This window comes from Carcharhinus amblyrhynchos, chromosome 15, assembly GCF_965287045.1.
Source record: "Carcharhinus amblyrhynchos chromosome 15, sCarAmb.v2.hapA, whole genome shotgun sequence".
In the NCBI taxonomy this organism is placed as follows: domain Eukaryota; kingdom Metazoa; phylum Chordata; class Chondrichthyes; order Carcharhiniformes; family Carcharhinidae; genus Carcharhinus; species Carcharhinus amblyrhynchos.
In genome coordinates, this window is record NC_137338.1 from 67500582 (window position 1) to 67525687 (window position 25106).

At 56.6% G+C, this 25106-nt stretch overlaps 1 protein-coding gene across 2 annotated transcripts in view; it reads right to left on the reverse strand.

Moving 5' to 3' along the window:
• Positions 1-25106, reverse strand: part of LOC145353390 (MAP7 domain-containing protein 2-like) — a 141068-nt gene that overhangs the window by 57551 nt on the left and 58411 nt on the right. The window contains exons 5-7 of one of the 2 annotated variants that reach the window (XM_080204120.1): positions 9163-9277; positions 8098-8196; positions 5916-6011 (exon numbers count right to left, since the gene is read on the reverse strand). In XM_080204120.1, the coding sequence (XP_080060246.1) occupies positions 5916-6011; positions 8098-8196; positions 9163-9277 (310 nt within the window). The remainder of the gene's footprint in view (positions 1-5915; positions 6012-8097; positions 8197-9162; positions 9278-25106) is intronic. The other variant, XM_080204118.1, reaches the window with a different exon arrangement.

The following is a 25106-nucleotide window of genomic DNA, read 5'->3' on the forward strand; positions in this document are numbered from 1 at the left end:
TAGGCAAAGAGCTTGTGAAAGGATTAATAATCACATGAGTTTAAAAATCTCATAAGTTGCTATGACAAAGACCACAGGCCTTGGCTGAAGCGGACCCAGGTAAGCATCAAGGCCTAGTTACGTGGGAGGCTTTAGTCACGCACAATTTGCACACAAGAATTGAATTAAACAATGTGCAGCTACAGCCTCTAAATGTTCATTAGAACAAGGAACAATGGACATGGGAGGTTGATATACCATTGGTCAGACATACAGCTATCATTGCTTGATGATATTATAATTAGGTAGACGTGCACAAGTTGCAATTGGACAACTATACCTTTATGGACATAGATAACGTCAATACAAATATACATCTCTGATTGGCATATGCTAATTAGGTGTAATTGAATCTGGAATGATACTTGTTTGTGTAAAATCTATATCCCAGGCTCTGGACTGCATCACCTTGACGCATTAGGACCCTTACTGTAGCTAGGAGTAAAACAGCTGATTGAGAATCATAGAATAGAATCCCTACAATGCAGAAGGAGGCCCTTTAGTCCATCGGCCCTGCGCCGACAACAATCCCACCCAGGTCCTATCCCCGTAACCCCACGTCTTTACCCTAGCTGTCCCTCTAACACTAACGGGCAATTTAGCATGGTCAGTCCACCTAATCCACACATCTTTGGACAATGGGAGGAATCCGGAGCACCCGGAGGAAACCCATGCAGACACAGGGAGAATGTGCAAGCTCCACAGTGACCCAAGCCAGGAACTGAACCCAGGTCCCTAGTACTGTGAGGCAGCAGTGCTAACCACTGTGCCATCATTTAAAACTCTGAAAATCTACTTGAAGGGAACAAAGTCTGTAACAAGCTAAAAGGCTGAACACCAGTAGCCCCACAACACCTTGGCAAAACATGTCCACCGTTGCTGTCACGGGCATGTAGTAGATGTATGCCAAACATCTGCCCATGCTAATGTGGTACAGGCTAATCCACCCTGTAAAGGGGAAGAAGGCACTACAGGGTGGGATCCTAACCTGACCTTCTGCACTGCGACTCCCCCTCAGGGCTTCGTCAGCTGATAATCGACAGGCTGGAAACAGAGTCTGTGGGCTCACACGTGAGCCCAGACATTATCCAGCCAATCAATAATCAGTCGTTTCTCCAACGCTCACATACGAGAATTTCCCACCAGCATCCTGCAAATGATTCAGAATTAACAAGAATAGCCAGTTTCTGGAAGAGGTACAGATTACCAACTCTTGCTCTTCGCCTGGTTTGCCGGTGGCATTAAAAATGGTGTTCCTAAAAGATTAACACTTGGAACATTTCTCTTGACAAAAAGATTTAACACGTAAATCACAATGTATTTTAAATAACAGTGTGTGTGTGTATGTGTGTGTGTGTGTGTGTGTGTGTATGCATATGCTTATGTGCGTGTGCATATGTGTGTGCATGTGTTCACGTCCATGTGCATGTGTGTGCATAAGTGCATGTGTGCACATGTGTGTATGCACATATGCGTGTGTGTGCATATGTGCACGTGTGTATGCACGTGCGTGTGTGCATATGTGCACGTGTGTATGCACATGTGCGTGCGTGTGCATATGTGCGCGTGTGCATATGTGCACGTGTGTGCACATGTGCGTGTGCATATGTGCACGTGTGTGCACATGTGTGTGCATATGTGCACGTGTGTGCACATGTGTGTGCATATGTGCACGTGTGTGTGTGCATATGTGCACGTGTGTGCACATGTGCGTGTGCATATGTGCACGTGTGTGCACATGTGCATGTGCATATGTGCACATGTGCACGTGTGTGTGCACGTGTGTGCATTTGTGTGTGCATATGTGCGCGTGTGCACATGTGTGTGTGCATATGTGCATGTGTGTGCATATGTGCACATGTGTGTATGCACATGTGTGTGTGTGCAAATGTGCGTGTGTGTATGCACGTGTGCGCGTGTAGTGTGCAGGTGTGCATGCAGTGTGCGGGATGGGGGGTGCAGGTGGAGGCAGGGGGATCATGTGAGGAGACCCCCCAGAAATAAGTCCCCCACAGAGATGATGATGCAAACATGGAACAAGAGCAGGGGGCTGAGGGACGTAGTAACAAAGAAAATAGGAGCAGGAAGAGGCCATTTGGCCCTTCGAGCCTGCTCCATCATTCATCATGATCATGGTTGACCATCCAGCTCAATAGCCTGATCCCGTCCTCCCTCCTTCAATCCCTTTTGCACCAAAAGCTATATCTAACTGCTTCTTGAAAACAGACAATGTTTTGGCCTCAACTGCTTTATGTGGTAGATATTTCCACAGGCTCACCACTCTCTGGATGAAGGAACTTCTCCTCATCTCCATCCAAAATGGTCTACCCTTCAACCTCAGACTGTGACCTCCTGCTTCTGGACACCCCCGCCATCGGGAATATCCTTCCGGCATCTACCCTGTCTAGCCATGTTAGAATTTTATCGGTTTCAAATCAGATCACCCATCTGAACTCCAGCGAACATAACCCTAACCGACTCAACCTCTCTTCATCTGTCAGTCCTGCCATTCCAGAATTCAGTCTAGTAAACCTTCTCTGCGTTCCCGCTCGAGCAAGAACATCCTTCCTCAGATAAGGAGACCAAAACGGTACGCAGCATTCCAGGCGTGGCCTCACTAAGGTCCTGTATAATTGCAGCAAAATATCCCTGTTGCTGTACTCAAATCCTCGCACTATGTAGACCAACATACCATTTGCCTTTTTTACTGCCTGCTGCACCTTCAGTGGCCGGTGTACAGATACCTGGGTCTCATTGCACATCCCCTTCTCTCTATTTATAACCATTCAGATGCAGCAGGAAACTGGTGGGGCAGCAGAGCTCTGCCCTCCCGTTTAACACCCTGCACCACCTCTTCCCCCCAACATCGACTCCACCTTTTTCACTCCACTCGCCTCATCTCATTTTGTCACCTCTTCCCAATTTATCGCCGCGGTGACCAGCACTGAAAGGGCTGAGGCAGAGTTGTCAACACACTGGTAGCTGCTTGAAGATTACAAAAAAATGTATTCTGCCCCGATGAGGAGAAAAGTCATCCCACGTCTCTCAAATTTCATGTTATCTTAAAAATCGAGCAAAAGCACTGTGGAACGAAAGATTGTCTTGAATCCCTCACATTAATAGGGAGACGGAACGGTCAGTCCAACCAAAGGAACAAAGGCATTGATTGGCTGAGCTTCTGTCAACAGCTCAGATCAACCCATTACAAGGTTAACCGAAAGCCATTGACTGCTTCCTGTTTTTTGACCGCGGATTGAATGCACGTTGAGTGAAAATTTAATAGTTAATTGGCCTTCAGTAATGGCACCCTGAATAAAGGGATAGGAGGAGGCCATTCAGTCCCTCTGGCTCCTTCCACTGCCCAATCAGATCTCACGGCTGATCGCTGTCTCTGGTGTTTTCCTGGTCTGCCCGCGACTGACAGTCCCTTGTGTGGGAAGCCTCGCGGTCTCTGCAGGAGTTCCTCAAGGTAGTGTCCTAGGCCCAGCCTTCCCTCCATTGGAAGGTCAGTAGTGAGGATGTTTGCTGACGACTGCACTGTGTTCTGCACCAATCGCGCCTCCTCAGACATTGAATTAAAAGCAAAAATACTGCGGATTCTGTCAGACCTGCTGAGATTTTCCAGCATCTCAGACACTGAAACAGTCCACATCCAAATGCGGTAAGACCTAGACAAGTGGCAAGTAACATCTGTGCAAGGCAATGAGAGAATCTAACCATGGCATTTGTATTGCTAAGTGTCCCACTTTCAAAATCTTGAGGGTTACCGTTGACCAGAAGCTGAACTAGACCTGACATGTACACACTGCGGCTACCAAAGCAGGTCAAAGGCTAGGAATCCTGCAGCAAGTGACCCCCTTCCTGACTCGCCAAAGCCTATCCACCACCTACAAGGCACAAGTCAGGATAGTGATGGAATAATCTCTGCTTGTCTGGATGAGTGCAGCTCCAATAACACTCAAGAAGCTCAACGCCACCCAGGACAAATCAGCCACTTGATTATTGTTCCAACCACTAATATTCACTCTCTCCACTACCGACAAACAGGGGCATCCATGTATCTGCAAGATGCACTGTAGGAACTCACCAAGGGTCCTTTGACAGCACTTTCCAAACCCACAACAACTATAAGAACATAAGAAATAGGAGCAGGAGTAGACCATCTAGCCCTTCGAGCCTGCCCCGCCATTCAATAACATCATGGCTGATCTGCCGTGGCTCAGTTCCACAATCCCGCCCTCTCCCCATAACCCTTAATCCCCTCGCTTATCAAAAACCCGTCAACCCGCGTCTTAAAAATATTTAGCGAGGCAGCCTCCACCACTTCAACGGGCAGAGAATTCCAGAGATTCACCACCCTTTGAGTGAAGAAGTTCCTCCTCAACTCCGTTCTAAACCGCCCCCCCTTTATCTTGAGGCTATGCCCCCTAGTCCTACTGTCCTTTCTGAGCGGGAAGAGTCTCTCCACCTCTATCCTATCCATCCCTTTCATCATCTTATACGTCTCAATGAGATCTCCCCTCATTCTTCTAAACTCTAAAGAGTACAAGCCTAGTTTATTCAGCCTCTCCTCATAGCTCGACCCCCTCAACTCTGGCATCAGCCTAGTAAACCTCCTCTGCACTCCCTCCAAGGCCAAAATATCCTTGCGTAAGTACGGCGCCCAAAACTGCACACAGTACTCCAGCTGCGGCCTCACCAGTGCCCTATACAGCCGCAGCAAGACCTCCCTACTTTTATATTCAATACCCCTCGCTATGAAGGCCAGCATCCCATTCGCCTTCCTGACCACCTGCTGCACCTGCAAGCTGGGTTTTTGCGACTCATGCACAAGGACCCCGAGGTCCCTCTGCACCGTCGCCTGCTGCAGTTTTTCGCCACGTAAGTAATAATCCTTCCTACCATTATTCCTACCAAAGTGGACCACCTCACACTTGCCAACATTAAATTCCATTTGCCAGTTCCTGGCCCATTCGCCCAGCCTATCTAGATCCTTCTGCAGACTCTCCACACCCTCCGCGCAATTTGCCGTTCCCCCAATCTTGGTGTCATCAGCAAATTTCGACACCATACACTCGGTTCCCTCCTCCAGATCATCTATATAAATGGTAAATAGCTGAGGCCCCAGCACCGACCCCTGGGGCACTCCACTAGTCACCAACCGCCAATCCAAATAGCACCCATTGACCCCCACTCTCTGCCTCCTATTTGACTAATATCTAGAAGGACAAGGGCAGCAAACACATGGGAACACCACCGCCCAGAGGTTCCCCTCCAAGTCACTCACATCCTGGCTCGGAAAGATATCGTCATTTCTCTGCAGTCGCTGGGTCGAAACACCCTCCCTAACAGCGCTGTGGGTGTACCTACGCCACAGGATCGGCAGCAGTTCGAGAAGGCGATTCACCACCACATTCTCAATTGGGGAGGGGCAACAAATGTTGGTCTGGCCAGCAACGCCCACATCTTGTAAATGAATGAATAATAAAAATGCTTCATACCCACAATGCCTGCTGCTCGAAGCTGACGTTACACAGTGACCATTAGCTGCTCAAAGCCGCAAGTAAAATTCACTGGGCTAAACACTGCGCTGGGTACCAGAAAGAGAAGGTACAGCCTTCTTCTACACCCAGTGCAGATACTGTAATATAACATGCTATTAATAGTGCGTCCCAAGTGGATAATATACACTTACCCACTCACTCATAACCAGTCTGGAATCTACTCTTTTTTTTGTTGGTGTTTGACCAGATTATTTGCAAGGCATACAAACAGACAAGACTGTGGTAAAGACAGGATGAGATTAAGTTAATATGGCCCTCAGAAGCATGATCCCACAGGGAGCACGCATGCCACCCAGCAGGGTAATCACTTGCCTCTTTCAGGGGGGTGTGGGTCGCTTGGTGTCGCGGTGGGCCCAGCCTGGTTGGTAGGTGACGCCATCTGTCTGAGCAGATTGGCAGCAGGAGCTGCTGCAAAAAGGAGAGAGCGGGCAAGGGCAATTACACTTCGACATAGCTCCTCACTTTGATACAAGAGTTCGGAGATTGAAAATAAAACACAGTCAAACAAGCACGCATGCAAAACAGTCTCAGTGCATACACATTCACAGTCTCGTGCTGGAAAACAGTCTCGGTGCAGACACACTCACAGTCTAGTGCTGGAAAACAGTCTCGGTGCAGACACACTCACAGTCTAGTGCTGGAAAACAGTCTCGGTGCAGACACATTCACAGTCTAGTGCTGGAAAACAGCCTCGGTGCAAACACACTCACAGTCTAGTGCTGGAAAACAGTCTCGGTGCAGACACACTCACAGTCTAGTGCTGGAAAACAGTCTCGGTGCAGACACACTCACAGTCTAGTGCTGGACAACAGTCTCGGCGCATACACACTCACGGTGTAGTGCTGGAAAACAGTCTCGGTGCAGACACGCTCTCAGTCTAGTGCTGGAAAACAGCATCGGTGCAGACACACTCACAGTCTAGTGCTGGAAAACAGCATCAGTGCAGACACACTCACAGTCTAGTGCTGGAAAACAGCATCAGTGCAGACACACTCACGGTGTAGTGCTGGAAAACAGTCTCAATGCAGACACACTCACGGTGTAGTGCTGGAAAACAGTCTCAATGCAGACACACTCACGGTGTAGTGCTGGAAAACAGTCTCAATGCAGACACACTCACGGTGTAGTGCTGGAAAACAGTCTCAATGCAGACACACTCACGGTGTAGTGCTGGAAAACAGTCTCAATGCAAACACACTCACAGTCTCGTGCTGGAAAACAGTCTCAATGCAGACACACTCACGGTGTAGTGCTGGAAAACAGTCTCAATGCAAACACACTCACAGTCTCGTGCTGGAAAACAGTCTCAATGCAGACACACTCACGGTGTAGTGCTGGAAAACAGTCTCAATGCAGACACACTCACGGTGTAGTGCTGGAAAACAGTCTCAATGCAGACACACTCACAGTCTCGTGCTGGAAAACAGTCTCAATGCAGACACACTCACGGTGTAGTGCTGGAAAACAGTCTCAATGCAGACACACTCACGGTGTAGTGCTGGAAAACAGTCTCAATGCAGACACACTCACGGTGTAGTGCTGGAAAACAGTCTCAATGCAGACACACTCATGGTGTAGTGCTGGAAAACAGTCTCAATGCAAACACACTCAGTCTCGTGCTGGAAAACAGTCTCAATGCAGACACACTCACGGTGTAGTGCTGGAAAACAGTCTCAATGCAGACACACTCATGGTGTAGTGCTGGAAAACAGTCTCAATGCAAACACACTCACAGTCTCGTGCTGGAAAACAGTCTCAATGCAGACACACTCATGGTGTAGTGCTGGAAAACACAGTCTCAATGCAAACACACTCACAGTCTAGTGCTGGAAAACAGCCTTAGTGCATATACACTCATAGTCTAATGCTGGAAAACAGGCTTGGTGCAGACACACTCACAGTCTAGTGCTGGAAAACAGTCTCAATGCAAACACATTCACAGTCTCGTGCTGGAAAAGGAGATGGTGCAGTCTTGTCAAAAATAGTATAATAACCATGCTTACCACTTACTGAAAGATCAGTGAGAACATACATACTGACACGCATACAGACACACAGACACACACACATGGATACACAGACACAGATAGACATTCACATAGGTGTGCACGCACAGACACACATAACACATACACACAAATACTCACACACAGACACACACATAAGACACACAACAGGCACACACAGACAGACACACATAGATACACACACAGATGCACGTACACACTCAGACGCACACACATAGATACAGAAGCAGACGCACACGTTGATACAGACACAAATACACACATATGCATGGGCACATACACACACACACACACACACACACACACACACACACACACACGTTATCCGAAATATGTCACGCATTAGTAATATAAACAGCAAAAAACCATTAGGACACTGGGTGGGTTAAACAGATCAGTTGGACAACTGGGTAAGACATCAGAAATGTCAAAAGACAACACCTAGGTATAGTAATTATCCAAAATACCAGAAACGCAGTCTGCAGCATCAAGGGCCACGGGCTCTGCAGGAGGGTGACTGTTGACTGATAAACCTACAGGAGAGGGTGGGGTATTTTCTGATTCACCTACATGACACAATCAGAATAAAGCATGGTCAGCTGCGGAACAGTTTTATCACTCTCAATCAAATAATTAAAAACAAGAAAACATCTCAGCAGACAGTGCAAGGGGAGGGAGAGGAGACTCTGGAGCCACACGCACCAGGGTGGTGTGCAACATGTTTTAACTGCACAGCAGCTCCGGAATACTGTAGCTAATTCACCCAAAATGTCTCAAAGCCACACCTTCCACAAGCATCAGCAATCGTGCTTTCAGACGCAGTTTCAGGGACATGGTGAAGGGATTGGGAAATCGATCTATTTTTGTAACAGAAACACTGCCTGCTGTACTGCGCCAGCATTCCCTTAACAACACTGCAATGCTCCTGTCTAGCTGTTCAAACTGGGTCTCAGTCTTACCACAAGCTGTACAGACCCTGGGACCTCCCTTTTACATGAGGGGAAGGTGGGTTGGGGGGGGGACCTTATAACGCAAAGAATTTCCACCTTCAGAAACGCAGGCTTTGTGAATGACGGTCGTAGAGACGTGTTTTAAAAAGAAAATCACCCTGCCAGAAACAGATTACTGAGGGACAGTCACCTTCAATAATTCACTCAGGTTCGCACTATCCATCTTAATGCGTGAGTCAGCAAAAATTGTAAATATTTGCAAATTTCCTGCATTTAATGTTTTCTCTTTCGTTTTCATTTATTTAAATAAGAGCAGCGTTAGGCCACGGGCTGCGAGATACACAGACTGCAGAGTTCCACATCAGGAATGAACAGAAAGGGGTGAGGCACACATTAACCAGTTTCTACTTTATAAAAACCCAGATAGCTGGCCGTGGTGTCTGAAATCAGCTATAGAATAACTCCTCAGAGTTGGACAGGAGCTCTAAGGCTCTCTGTCTCTCTCTCTCTCTATCTCTATCTCACACACACACTCGTCACGTAGTGTAGAAACTGCAGTCCGCTCTGGATCCTCTCACTCACCATCTCTGGACGAAGCTCCTGCAGATCCTACTCCACCCCACGACCACCGCTTCTGTCTCTGCTCCAGCTGCTGGTTACGTTCTAAAGTACGACGCATCATAGCCTGGTGACGCTCCTAAGCATTTCAGGGGACAGACAGACAGACAGACAGACAGAAACCTTCCAAAGTCAGAGCGCTTACCATGTACTTACACCAGATGCGCAAGCAGCCAGACCACACATATATATATAAAAAAAATCAGAAACCCTCTGCTCTTGTTCAAAGGCAATTGGTTAGAACAAAATCAGCCACCTTAACACAGATTTTCACACAACAGTGATGACATACCCTCAGCAATCTCAGCTGCAGGCCCCAGAGACAGGGAGGTAGTCTGCAGGATACTGGACACTATGCAAATAGCTCACTGCATCACCATCTGCACCTGCTCTCATAGGTCTGAGCAGCATTGGGGATTCTGACTTCATGCCCACGAATAATGCTCAATAAGCACTAATTGCCAAACGGAGAGAGAACTTAATGCAGGGGATCAATAACTACATTACTGTGGTGGAGCCTTAGTATAAACTGCTCACCAAACTGCCCAGAGAGTGGGCATCTATCAGAGAATGCAGCACCTTTGATTAACAGCAATTCCCCCACCCCTCCCTCCCCCCCCATTCATCAACTTTTTAAAGATGTGCAAACTCCACACTGTTTCCCCCAGTTGTGTCTCCCCGCTGACCTTGAGTCCTGGAAGGCAGGGAACAGCTCCAAAGTGTGCATTTTTATCACGCTCACAGCACTCAGGGTGTGTCCAAAGTGATGTGGCAATGCTCTGATGTGATGGCAGAATGTTTCTCTGGTTTGATTTGATTTATTATTGTCGCATGTATTAGTATACAGTGAAGAGTATTGTTTCTTGCGTGATATACAGACAAAGCATACTGTTCATAGAGAAGAAGGAAAGAGAGAATAGAGAATGTAGTGGTGCAGTCATAGCTCGGGTACAGAGAAAGATCAACTTAATAATAAGGTCGGTCCGTTGAAAAGTCTAATAACCGCAGGGAAGAGGCTATTCTTGAGTTAGTTGGTACGCAAACTCAGACTTTTGTATCTTTTTCCCAACAGAAGGAGGTGGATCCACACATTGACTGCAATCTCTTCTGTAAACCAAATGTGATCGTAGCTTATAAAACGATTGTCATGATCAGTGAGACAGGGTTTTCATATACGGAACAGCTTGTTCCAAAACCCCTCCACTGCAGTCTGCCTGGTAGGCCACAGGCCTCTGTGGAAAATGAAGGAGATTCTGTAGCATCAGTTTCTTCACTGCATTGCCTTTTTTTTAAAGGGAGTGCTGCACTACTAATAAGAAAACATGAATTCAAATTCCACCAGTGCAGTTTGAGGAAACAAAAGACTATTCTTGGTAATGGTAACCATTGACAACTATCATCGATTGTCAAGAAAGCTCATCCGTTTCACTAATGTCCTTTAGGGAAGGAAATCTGCCGTCCTTACGTGGTCTGGCCTACATGTGACTCCAGAGCCACAGTGGGTAATGCCCAGCTGAAATAGCAGAGGGGGCAACTCAATATAGGACAACTCGGGATGGGCAATTATCTTCACATCTGGTGAACGTACATGGAGACACTGACCAGTGGGAGCAAAAACATGGTTGACAGATTTGCAGATGGCACAAAGGTTGATAGAAAAGCATATTGTGGAGAGGACATAAGGAGCTTGCAGGCGGATATGAATAGGTTAAGTGAGTGGGCAAAAATCTGGCCAATGGAGAGTATAATGTTGCAAAATGTGAAGTTTCACTTTTGCAGTGAGAATAAATAAGTAAGAACATAAGAAATAGGAGCAGGATTAGGCCATCTAGCCCTTCGAGTCAGCCCTGCCATTCAATAAGATCATGGCTGATCTGAAGTGGATCAGTTCCACATTCCCGCCTGCTCCCCATAACCCTTAATTCCCTTATCAATCAGAAATCTATCCACCCGTGACTTAAACATATACAATGAGGTAGCCTCCGCCACTTCAACGGGCTGAGAATTCCAGAGATTCACCACCCTCTGAGAGAAGAAGTTCCTCCTCAACTCTGTTCTAAACTGCGCCCCCCTTATTTTGAGGCTGTGCCCTCTAGTTCTGGTTTCCTTTCTAAGCGGGAAGAATCTCTCTACCTCTACTCTATCCATCCCCTTCATTATCTTGTAAGTCTCTCTAAGATCCCCCCTCAGCCTTCTAAACTCCAACGAGTACAGACCCAGTCTATTCAATCTCTCCTCATAAGCTAACCCCCTCATTTCGGGTATCAGCCTGGTGAACCTCCTTCAGGTAATTGGAGTAATAGAGTATTACTCTAATGGGAGATGACTGCAAAATGCTGAGATGCCAAGGGATCGAGGTGTCCTTGTGCATGAGTCACAACAAGTTTGTGTGTAGGTGGAGCAAGTAATCAAGAACTCTACTGGAACGCTATCATTTTATTACAAGAGGAATTGAACATAAACCTAAGGATGTTATGATTCAGTTATACAGGGCATTGGTGAGACCACATCTCCAATACTCTGCAATTCCTCCTTATTTAAGGAAGGCTGTAAATGCATTGGAGGCAGTTCAGAGGAGGTTTACTAAATTAATACCTGGAATGCCTTATAAGAAAATGTTGGACAGACTGGGCCTGTTTCTGCTGGAGTTTGGAAGCGTGAGGGGTGACTTGATTGAAATATATAAGATCCTGAACAGCCTTGACAGGATGGATGTGGAAAGGATGTTTCTGCTGTGGGTGAACCAGCGGGACACTGTGTTAAAACCAGGGGTCGCCTTTCAAAGACAGAGGCGCGGAGAATTTTTTTCCCTCAGAGGGTTGTGCAACTTCAGAAGGCGGTGGAAGTGGGAGCATTGAATATTTCTGAGACAGAAGAATAGATTCTTGTTGGGCAAGGAGGCCAACAGTTGATGGGAATGTGGAACTCAACACAAACAGATCCGCCACGATTATTGAATAGCAGAGCAGGCTAGAGGAGCTGAATGGCATACTCCTGCTCCTATTTCATATCTCTGTGTTATACCTCAACTACATTTGAGTAGAAAGCAACATCTACTCCCATACGGATAGTAAATTGACAAAGCAAATTTCTTAACTGTCACGCCCAGTGCAATGAGAGGCTGACAAAATTGGGCCTACATTCTCTGGAGTTTAGAATGAGAGGTGATCTCATCGAAAGGTACAAGGCTGGCACGGTGGCACAGTGGTTAGCACTGCTGCCTCACGGCGCCAGGGACCCGGGTCCAATTCCAGCCTCGGGTCGCTGTCCGGGTGGAGTTTGCACATTCTTCCCGTGTCAGCGTGGGTTTCATAAGAACATAAGAAATAGGAGCAGGAGTAGGCCATCTAGCCCTTCGAGCCTGCCCCGCCATTCAATAAGATCATGGCTGATCTGTCGTGGCTCAGTTCCACATTCCTGCCCTCTTCCCATAACCCTTAATCCCCTCTCTTATCAAAAACCCATCAACCCGCGTCTTAAAAATATTTAGCGAGGCAGCCTCCACCACTTCAACGGGCAGAGAATTCCAGAGATTCACCACCCTTTGAGTGAAGAAGTTCCTCCTCAACTCCGTTCTAAACCGCACCCCCTTTATCTTGAGGCTGTGCCCCCTAGTCCTACTGTCCTTTCTGAGTGGGAAGAGTCTCTCCACCTCTATCCTATCCATCCCATTCATCATCTTATACGTCTCAATGAGATCGCCCCTCATTCTTCTAAACTCTAACGAGTACAAGCCTAGTTTATTCAGCCTCTCCTCATAGCTCAACCCTCTCAACTCCGGTATCAGCCTAGTAAACCTCCTCTGCACTCCCTCCAAGGCCAAAATATCCTTGCGTAAGTGCGGCGACCAAAACTGCACACAGTACTCCAGCTGCGGCCTCACCAGTGCCCTATACGTTCCTCCGGATGCTCCAGTTTCCTCCCACACTCCAAAGGTGTGCGTGTTAGGTTAACTGGCCAGGCTAACTTGACCCCAGTGTCAGGAGATTAGCAGGGCAAATAAGTGGGGTTACGGGAACAGGACCCGATTGTGGTCCATGCAGACTGGATGGGCCAAATGGCCTCCTTCTGCAAGGTAGGTATTCTACGATTCTGAAGGCGTTTGACAGGGTGGACACTGAGAGATTGTTTCCGCTGCTCAGAGAGTCTAAAGCGAGGGGCACAGTCCCGGTATGAAGCCGATCGTTGGGGAGTGAGATGAGGAAACATTTCTTCACTCAGTGATTTTCACAGCAACTTCATGTTAATGGAAGCCGACTTGTGACACTAATAAATAAACGTCAAAAACTTTTGTGAATCTTTGGAATTGTCTACCCCAGCGGGTTATGGACACTCCATCGTTGAATACAGTTAAGTCTGGGATAGACAGACGGTTGGTCTTTCGATGAATTAAGGGATACGGGGAGCAGGTGGGAAAATGAAGATCAGTTTAGTCGTATTGAATGGCGGAGGAGGTTCGACGGGCTGAGTGGCCTACTCCGGCTCCGAGTTCTTGATTTCACCATGAGCTTACATGAGATACACCGCACCGTGTGTGCGTACGGCATCGGTGTTGCGAAATACAATAAATGCAGGGCACACAGCGTTCCTGCGCTCACACTCTGTTCAATCATCACTCCAATCTCCCCAACAATACACCAACACTGAGAAATATCTACTCACCCAACTGGGGACACTGGGACAGCAGCCTGACAGGGCAGAGGAAGTGGGAGGGTGGGGGTGGCGTGGAGGGTGGGGGGCAGGGTGTGGGGGGGAACGTGTGGAGGGGAGGGAGGGTGTGGAGGGAATGTGTGGAGGGGAATGTGTGGAGGGGAGGGAGGGTGTGGGGGGGAATGTGTGGAGGGGAGGGAGGGTGTGGAGGGGAATGTGTGGAGGGGAGGGAGGGTGTGGAGGGGAATGTGTGGAGGGGAGGGAGGGTGTGGAGGGGAATGTGTGGAGGGGAGGGAGGGTGTGGAGGGGAATGTGTGGAGGGGAGGGAGGGTGTGGAGGGGAATGTGGAGAGGGGAGGGAGGGTGTGGAGGGAATGTGTGGAGGGGAGGGATGGTGTGAGGGGAATGTGTGGAGGGGAGGGAGGGTGTGAGGGGAATGTGTGGAGGGGAGGGAGGGTGTGGGGGGGAATGTGTGGAGGGGAGGGAGGTGGGGAGGGGAATGTGTGGAGGGGAGGGAGGGTGTGAGGGGAATGTGTGGAGGGGAGGGAGGGTGTGGGGGGAATGTGTGGAGGGGAGGGAGGTGGGGAGGGGAATGTGTGGAGGGGAGGGAGGGTGTGAGGGGAATGTGTGGAGGGGAGGGAGGGTGTGGGGGGAATGTGTGGAGGGGAGGGAGGGTGTGGAGGGGAGGGAGGGTGTGAGGGGAATGTGTGGAGGGGAGGGAGGGTGTGGGGGGAATGTGTGGAGGGGAGGGAGGGTGTGGGGGGAATGTGTGGAGGGGAGGGAGGGTGTGGAGGGGAGGGAGGGTGTGAGGGGAATGTGTGGAGGGGAGGGAGGGTGTGAGGGGAATGTGTGGAGGGGAGGGAGGGTGTGGGGGGGAATGTGTGGAGGGGAGGGAGGGTGTGGGGGGAATGTGTGGAGGGGAGGGAGGGTGTGGGGGGGAATGTGTGGAGGGGAGGGAGGGTGTGGAGGGGAATGTGTGGAGGGGAGGGAGGGTGTGGAGGGGAGGGAGGGTGTGGAGGGGAACACGGAGAGGGTGCGGGGTGGGGGAGGAGGTTCACAGTCATCAGCTGGAGTTCATGCCGCAGTCTCTAGCTGGCAATTGCCTGATAAATAAACACTCTCCCACCAGTGACCATGTATTCAGCTACCCAGGGTAAAGTTTGGAGATTCCTCCACCTCTCTCCTTCAAATCACTCTTTAAAACCCAAGCTTTGGGTCTCCCATCCTGCTATCGCTTTACGTAGTGTTAATTTTCAACGTGGTGTTAATTTGTTAATTATTAGGACTAATTTTTGCCTAATTACATTCCTGCAGAAATATCTGAGGATAGTTTATTCTGATTAACATTCTGCCTAAACAAAAGTCGTCGTAGACTATGGGAAATAAGGATGCTATATAAATTCGGACACAGCTTTCTAACCCTTATCAGCAGCAATTCAGAAGCTGTGCTGTGTGCTCCTGACTGGGGAAGGAGTGAGTGTGGGGAGGGTCAGTGCTGTCAATTATATTGTAATACTGAGTCCCAGCGCAGTGACTCAACATGTCAGCAGGACCCTCCACCCGCACAGAGACACCCGCACAGAGACACCCGCACCCTCCACCCGCACAGAGGCACCCGCACAGAGGCACCCGCACAGAGGCACCCGCACAGAGGCACCCGCACAGAGACACCCGCACAGAGACACCCGCACCCTCCACCCGCACAGAGACACCCGCACCCTCCACCTGCACAGAGGCACCCGCACAGAGGCACCCGCACAGAGGCACCCTCACCCTCCACCCGCACAGAGACACCCGCACAGAGACACCCTCACCCTCCACCCGCACAGAGACACCCGCTTCCCCCACCCGCACAGAGACACCCGCACAGAGACACCCGCTTCCCCCACCCGCACAGAGACACCCGCACAGAGGCACCCGCACAGAGGCACCCGCACCCTCCACCCGCACAGAGACACCCGCACAGAGACACCCGCACTCTCCACCCGCACAGAGACACCCGCACAGAGACACCCGCACAGAGACACCCGCACCCTCCACCCGCACAGAGACACCCGCACCCTCCACCCGCACAGAGACACCCGCACAGAGACACCCGCTTCCCCCACCCGCACAGAGACACCCGCACCCTCCACCCGCACAGAGACACCCGCACAGAGACACCCGCACCCTCCACCCGCACAGAGACACCCGCACAGAGAAACCCGCACCCTCCACCCGCACAGAGACACCCGCACAGAGACACCCGCACAGAGACACCCGCACCCTCCACCCGCACAGAGACACCCGCACCCTCCACCCGCACAGAGACACCCGCACCCTCCACCCGCACAGAGACACCGGCACCCTCCACCCGCACAGAGGCACCCGCACCCTCCACCCGCACAGAGGCACCCGCACCCTCCACCCGCACAGAGGCACCCGCACAGAGACACCCGCACAGAGACACCCTCACCCTCCACCCGCACAGAGACACCCGCACCCTCCACCCGCACAGAGACACCCGCACCCTCCACCCGCACAGAGACACCCGCACAGAGACACCCGCACAGAGACACCCGCACAGAGACACCCTCACCCTCCACCCGCACAGAGACACCCGCACCCTCCACCCGCACAGAGACACCCGCACAGAGACACCCGCACCCTCCACCCGCACAGAGACACCCGCACAGAGACACCCGCACCCTCCACCCGCACAGAGGCACCCGCACAGAGGCACCCGCACCCTCCACCCGCACAGAGACACCCGCACAGAGACACCCGCACAGAGACACCCGCACAGAGGCACCCGCACCCTCCACCCGCACAGAGGCACCCGCACAGAGGCACCCGCACAGAGGCACCCGCACAGAGACACCCGCACAGAGACACCCGCACCCTCCACCCGCACAGAGGCACCCGCACAGAGGCACCCGCACAGAGACACCCGCACAGAGACACCCGCACCCTCCACCCGCACAGAGACACCCGCACCCTCCACCCGCACAGAGGCACCCGCACAGAGACACCCGCACAGAGACACCCGCACCCTCCACCCGCACAGAGGCACCCGCACAGAGGCACCCGCACAGAGACACCCGCACAGAGACACCCGCACCCTCCACCCGCACCCTCCACCCGCACCCTCCACCCGCACAGAGACACCCGCACAGAGGCACCCGCACAGAGACACCCGCACAGAGACACCCGCACAGAGACACCCGCACAGAGACACCCGCACCCTCCACCCGCACAGAGGCACCCGCACAGAGGCACCCGCACAGAGACACCCGCACAGAGACACCCGCACCCTCCACCCGCACAGAGGCACCCGCACAGAGGCACCCGCACAGAGGCACCCGCACAGAGACACCCGCACAGAGACACCCGCACAGAGGCACCCGCACAGAGGCACCCGCACAGAGGCACCCGCACCCTCCACCCGCACAGAGACACCCTCACCCTCCACCCGCACAGAGACACCCGCACCCTCCACCCGCACAGAGACACCCGCACAGAGGCACCCGCACAGAGACACCCTCACCCTCCACCCGCACAGAGACACCCGCACCCTCCACCCGCACAGAGACACCCGCACAGAGACACCCGCACAGAGACACCCGCACAGAGACACCCGCACAGAGACACCCGCACCCTCCACCCGCACAGAGACACCCGCACAGAGACACCCGCACAGAGACACCCGCACAGAGACACCCGCACGGAGACACCCGCACCCTCCACCCGCACAGAGACACCCGCACCCTCCACCCGCACAGAGACACCCGCACCCTCCACCCGCACAGAGGCACCCGCACCCTCCACCCGCACAGAGGCACCCGCACCCTCCACCCGCACCCTCCACCCGCACAGAGGCACCCGCGCAGAGACACCCGCACAGAGACACCCGCACAGAGACACCCGCACCCTTCACCCGCACAGAGACACCCGCACCCTTCACCCGCACAGAGACACCCGCACCCTCCACCCGCACAGAGACACCCGCACCCTCCACCCGCACAGAGGCACCCGCACCCTCCACCCGCACAGAGGCACCCGCACAGAGGCACCCGCACAGAGAAACCCGCACCCTCCACCCGCACAGAGACACCCGCACCCTTCACCCGCACAGAGGCACCCGCACAGAGGCACCCGCACAGTGGCACCCGCACAGAGGCACCCGCACAGAGGCACCCGCACAGAGACACCCGCACAGAGACACCCGCACAGAGGCACCCGCACAGAGGCACCCGCACAGAGACACCCGCACAGAGACACCCGCACAGAGACACCCGCACCCTCCACCCGCACCCTCCACCCGCGCAGAGGCACCCGCACAGAGGCACCCGCACCCTCCACCCGCACCCTCCACCCGCACCCTCCACCCGCACAGAGACACCCTCACCCTCCACCCGCACAGAGGCACCCGCACAGAGACACCCGCACAGAGACACCCGCACAGAGACACCCGCACAGAGGCACCCGCACAGAGGCACCCGCACAGAGGCACCCGCACCCTCCACCCGCACAGAGACACCCGCACAGAGACACCCGCACTCTCCACCCGCACAGAGACACCCGCACAGAGACACCCGCACAGAGACACCCGCACCCTCCACCCGCACAGAGACACCCGCACCCTCCACCCGCACAGAGACACCCGCACAGAGACACCCGCACCCTCCACCCGCACAGAGACACCCGCACAGAGGCACCCGCACCCTCCACCCGCACAGAGACACCCGCACAGAGGCACCCGCACAGAGGCACCCGCACCCTCCACCCGCACAGAGACACCCGCACCCTCCACCCGCACAGAGACACCCGCACAGAGACACCCGCACAGAGACACCCGCACAGAGACACCCGCACAGAGACACCCGCACAGAGACACCCTCACCCTCCACCCGCACAGAGACACCCGCACAGAGACACCCGCACCCTCCACCCGCACAGAGGCACCCGCACCCTCCACCCGCACAGAGGCACCCGCACAGAGACACCCTCACCCTCCACCCGCACAGAGACACCCGCACAGAGACACCCGCACAGAGACACCCGCACCCTCCACCCGCACAGAGACACCCGCACAGAGACACCCGCACCCTCCACCCGCACAGAGGCACCCGCACAGAGGCACCCGCACCCTCCACCCGCACAGAGGCACCCGCACCCTCCACCCGCACAGAGACACCCGCACCCTCCACCCGCACAGAGGCACCCGCACCCTCCACCCGCACAGAGGCACCCGCACAGAGGCACCCGCACCCTCCACCCGCACAGAGGCACCCGCACCCTCCACCCGCACAGAGGCACCCGCACAGAGACACCCGCACCCTCCACCCGCACAGAGACACCCGCACCCTCCACCCGCACAGAGACACCCGCACCCTCCACCCGCACAGAGACACCCGCACCCTCCACCCGCACAGAGACACCCGCACCCTCCACCCGCACAGAGACACCCGCACCCTCCACCCGCACAGAGACACCCGCACCCTCCACCTGCACAGAGACACCCGCACCCTCCACCCGCACAGAGAAACCCGCACCCTCCACCCACAGAGACACCCGCACCCTCCACCCGCACCCTCCACCCGCACCCTCCACCCGCACAGAGACACCCGCACAGAGGCACCCGCACAGAGACACCTGCACCCTCCACCCGCACAGAGACACCCGCACAGAGACACCCGCACAGAGACACCCGCACCCTCCACCCGCACAGAGACACCCGCACCCTCCACCCGCACAGAGGCACCCGCACAGAGGCACCCGCACAGAGGCACCCGCACAGAGGCACCCGCACAGAGGCACCCTCACCCTCCACCCGCACAGAGACACCCACACAGAGACACCCTCACCCTCCACCCGCACAGAGACACCCGCTTCCCCCACCCGCACAGAGACACCCGCAGAGAGACACCCGCACAGAGACACCCGCTTCCCCCACCCGCACAGAGACACCCGCACAGAGACACCCGCACAGAGACACCCGCACAGAGACACCCGCACAGAGACACCCGCACCCTCCACCCGCACAGAGACACCCGCACAGAGACACCCGCTTCCCCCACCCGCACAGAGACACCCGCACCCTCCACCCGCACAGAGACACCCGCACAGAGACACCCGCACCCTCCACCCGCACAGAGACACCCGCACAGAGAAACCCGCACCCTCCACCCGCACAGAGACACCCGCACAGAGACACCCGCACAGAGACACCCGCACCCTCCACCCGCACAGAGACACCCGCACCCTCCACCCGCACAGAGACACCCGCACCCTCCACCCGCACAGAGACACCGGCACCCTCCACCCGCACAGAGGCACCCGCACCCTCCACCCGCACAGAGGCACCCGCACCCTCCACCCGCACAGAGGCACCCGCACAGAGACACCCGCACAGAGACACCCTCACCCTCCACCCGCACAGAGACACCCGCACCCTCCACCCGCACAGAGACACCCGCACCCTCCACCCGCACAGAGACACCCGCACAGAGACACCCGCACAGAGACACCCGCACAGAGACACCCGCACAGAGACACCCGCACCCTCCACCCGCACAGAGACACCCGCACAGAGACACCCGCACCCTCCACCCGCACAGAGACACCCGCACAGAGACACCCGCACCCTCCACCCGCACAGAGACACCCGCACAGAGACACCCGCACCCTCCACCCGCACAGAGGCACCCGCACAGAGGCACCCGCACAGAGGCACCCGCACAGAGGCACCCGCACAGAGACACCCGCACCCTCCACCCGCACCCTCCACCCGCACAGAGACACCCGCACAGAGGCACCCGCACAGAGGCACCCGCACAGAGGCACCCGCACAGAGGCACCCGCACAGAGGCACCCTCACCCTCCACCCGCACAGAGACACCCGCACCCTCCACCCGCACAGAGACACCCGCACAGAGGCACCCGCACAGAGACACCCGCACCCTCCACCCGCACAGAGACACCCTCACCCTCCACCCGCACAGAGACACCCGCACCCTCCACCCGCACAGAGACACCCGCACAGAGACACCCGCACAGAGACACCCGCACCCTCCACCCGCACAGAGACACCCGCACAGAGACACCCGCACCCTCCACCCGCACAGAGACACCCGCACCCTCCACCCGCACAGAGGCACCCGCACCCTCCACCCGCACAGAGGCACCCGCACCCTCCACCCGCACAGAGGCACCCGCACCCTCCACCCGCACAGAGACACCCGCACAGAGACACCCTCACCCTCCACCCGCACAGAGACACCCGCTTCCCCCACCCGCACAGAGACACCCGCACAGAGACACCCGCACAGAGACACCCGCTTCCCCCACCCGCACAGAGACACCCGCACAGAGGCACCCGCACAGAGGCACCCGCACAGAGGCACCCGCACCCTCCACCCGCACAGAGACACCCGCACAGAGACACCCGCACCCTCCACCCGCACAGAGACACCCGCACAGAGACACCCGCACCCTCCACCCGCACAGAGACACCCACACCCTCCACCCGCACAGAGACACCCGCACAGAGACACCCGCTTCCCCCACCCGCACAGAGACACCCGCACCCTCCACCCGCACAGAGACACCCGCACAGAGACACCCGCACCCTCCACCCGCACAGAGAAACCCGCACCCTCCACCCGCACAGAGACACCCGCACAGAGACACCCGCACAGAGACACCCGCACCCTCCACCCGCACAGAGACACCCGCACCCTCCACCCGCACAGAGGCACCCGCACCCTCCACCCGCACAGAGGCACCCGCACCCTCCACCCGCACAGAGGCACCCGCACCCTCCACCCGCACAGAGGCACCCGCACAGAGACACCCGCACAGAGACACCCTCACCCTCCACCCGCACAGAGACACCCGCACCCTCCACCCGCACAGAGACACCCGCACCCTCCACCCGCACAGAGACACCCGCACAGAGACACCCGCACCCTCCACCCGCACAGAGACACCCGCACCCTCCACCCGCACAGAGACACCCGCACCCTCCACCCACACAGAGACACCCGCACAGAGACACCCGCACCCTCCACCCGCACAGAGACACCCGCACCCTCCACCCGCACAGAGACACCCGCACCCTCCACCCGCACAGAGGCACCCGCACAGAGACACCCTCACCCTCCACCCGCACAGAGACACCCGCACCCTCCACCCGCACAGAGACACCCTCACCCTCCACCCGCACAGAGACACCCGCAGAGAGACACCCGCACCCTCCACCCGCACAGAGACACCCGCACCCTCCACCCGCACAGAGACACCCGCAGAGAGACACCCGCACCCTCCACCCGCACAGAGACACCCGCACCCTCCACCCGCACAGAGACACCCGCAGAGAGACACCCGCACCCTCCACCCGCACAGAGACACCCGCACAGAGACACCCGCACCCTCCACCCGCACAGAGGCACCCGCACAGAGGCACCCGCACCCTCCACCCGCACAGAGACACCCGCACAGAGACACCCGCACAGAGACACCCGCACCCTCCACCCGCACAGAGACACCCGCACAGAGACACCCGCACCCTCCACCCGCACAGAGACACCCGCACAGAGACACCCGCACAGAGACACCCGCACAGAGACACCCGCACCCTCCACCCGCACAGAGGCACCCGCACAGAGGCACCCGCACAGAGGCACCCGCACCCTCCACCCGCACAGAGGCACCCGCACAGAGGCACCCGCACAGAGGCACCCGCACAGAGACACCCGCACAGAGACACCCGCACAGAGACACCCGCACCCTCCACCCGCACAGAGGCACCCGCACAGAGACACCCGCACCCTCCACCCGCACAGAGGCACCCGCACAGAGACACCCGCACAGAGACACCCGCACCCTCCACCCGCACAGAGGCACCCGCACCCTCCACCCGCACAGAGACACCCTCACCCTCCACCCGCACAGAGACACCCGCACCCTCCACCCGCACAGAGACACCCGCACAGAGGCACCCGCACAGAGACACCCGCACCCTCCACCCGCACAGAGACACCCTCACCCTCCACCCGCACAGAGACACCCGCACCCTCCACCCGCACAGAGACACCCGCACCCTCCACCCGCACAGAGACACCCGCACAGAGACACCCGCACAGAGACACCCGCACCCTCCACCCGCACAGAGACACCCGCACCCTCCACCCGCACAGAGACACCCGCACCCTCCACCCGCACAGAGGCACCCGCACCCTCCACCCGCACAGAGACACCCGCACCCTCCACCCGCACAGAGGCACCCGCGCAGAGACACCCGCACCCTCCACCCGCACAGAGACACCCGCACAGAGACACCCGCACCCTTCACCCGCACAGAGACACCCGCACCCTTCACCCGCACAGAGACACCCGCACCCTCCACCCGCACAGAGACACCCGCACAGAGACACCCGCACAGAGACACCCGCACAGAGACACCCGCACCCTCCACCCGCACAGAGGCACCCGCACAGAGGCACCCGCACAGAGAAACCCGCACCCTCCACCCGCACAGAGACACCCGCACCCTTCACCCGCACAGAGGCACCCGCACAGAGGCACCCGCACAGAGGCACCCGCACAGAGGCACCCGCACAGAGGCACCCGCACAGAGACACCCGCACAGAGACACCCGCACAGAGACACCCGCACCCTCCACCCGCACAGAGACACCCGCACAGAGACACCCGCACAGAGACACCCGCACCCTCCACCCGCACAGAGGCACCCGCACAGAGGCACCCGCACAGAGGCACCCGCACAGAGGCACCCGCACAGAGACACCCGCACAGAGACACCCGCACAGAGACACCCGCACCCTCCACCCGCACAGAGACACCCGCACAGAGACACCCGCACAGAGGCACCCGCACCCTCCACCCGCACAGAGACACCCGCACAGAGGCACCCGCACAGAGGCACCCGCACAGAGGCACCCGCACAGAGGCACCCGCACAGAGGCACCCGCACAGAGACACCCGCACAGAGACACCCGCACAGAGACACCCGCACAGAGGCACCCGCACCCTCCACCCGCACAGAGACACCCGCACAGAGGCACCCGCACAGAGACACCCGCACCCTCCACCCGCACAGAGACACCCGCACCCTCCACCCGCACAGAGACACCCGCACAGAGACACCCGCACAGAGACACCCGCACCGAGACACCCGCACAGAGACACCCTCACCCTCCACCCGCACAGAGACACCCGCACAGAGACACCCGCACCCTCCACCCGCACAGAGGCACCCGCACCCTCCACCCGCACAGAGGCACCCGCACAGAGACACCCTCACCCTCCACCCGCACAGAGACACCCGCACAGAGACACCCGCACAGAGACACCCGCACCCTCCACCCGCACAGAGACACCCGCACAGAGACACCCGCACCCTCCACCCGCACAGAGGCACCCGCACAGAGGCACCCGCACCCTCCACCCGCACAGAGGCACCCGCACAGAGGCACCCGCACCCTCCACCCGCACAGAGGCACCCGCACCCTCCACCCGCACAGAGGCACCCGCACAGAGACACCCGCACCCTCCACCCGCACAGAGACACCCGCACCCTCCACCCGCACAGAGACACCCGCACCCTCCACCCGCACAGAGACACCCGCACCCTCCACCCGCACAGAGACACCCGCACCCTCCACCCGCACAGAGACACCCGCACCCTCCACCCGCACAGAGACACCCGCACCCTCCACCTGCACAGAGACACCCGCACCCTCCACCCGCACAGAGACACCCGCACCCTCCACCCACAGAGACACCCGCACCCTCCACCCGCACCCTCCACCCGCACCCTCCACCCGCACAGAGACACCCGCACAGAGGCACCCGCACAGAGACACCCGCACCCTCCACCCGCACAGAGGCACCCGCACCCTCCACCCGCACAGAGGCACCCGCACCCTCCACCCGCACAGAGGCACCCGCACCCTCCACCCGCACAGAGGCACCCGCACAGAGACACCCGCACAGAGACACCCGCACCCTCCACCCGCACAGAGACACCCGCACCCTCCACCCGCACAGAGACACCCGCACCCTCCACCCGCACAGAGGCACCCGCACCCTCCACCCGCACAGAGGCACCCGCACCCTCCACCCGCACAGAGGCACCCGCACCCTCCACCCGCACAGAGGCACCCGCACAGAGAAACCCGCACCCTCCACCCGCACAGAGGCACCCGCACCCTCCACCCGCACAGAGGCACCCGCACCCTCCACCCGCACAGAGACA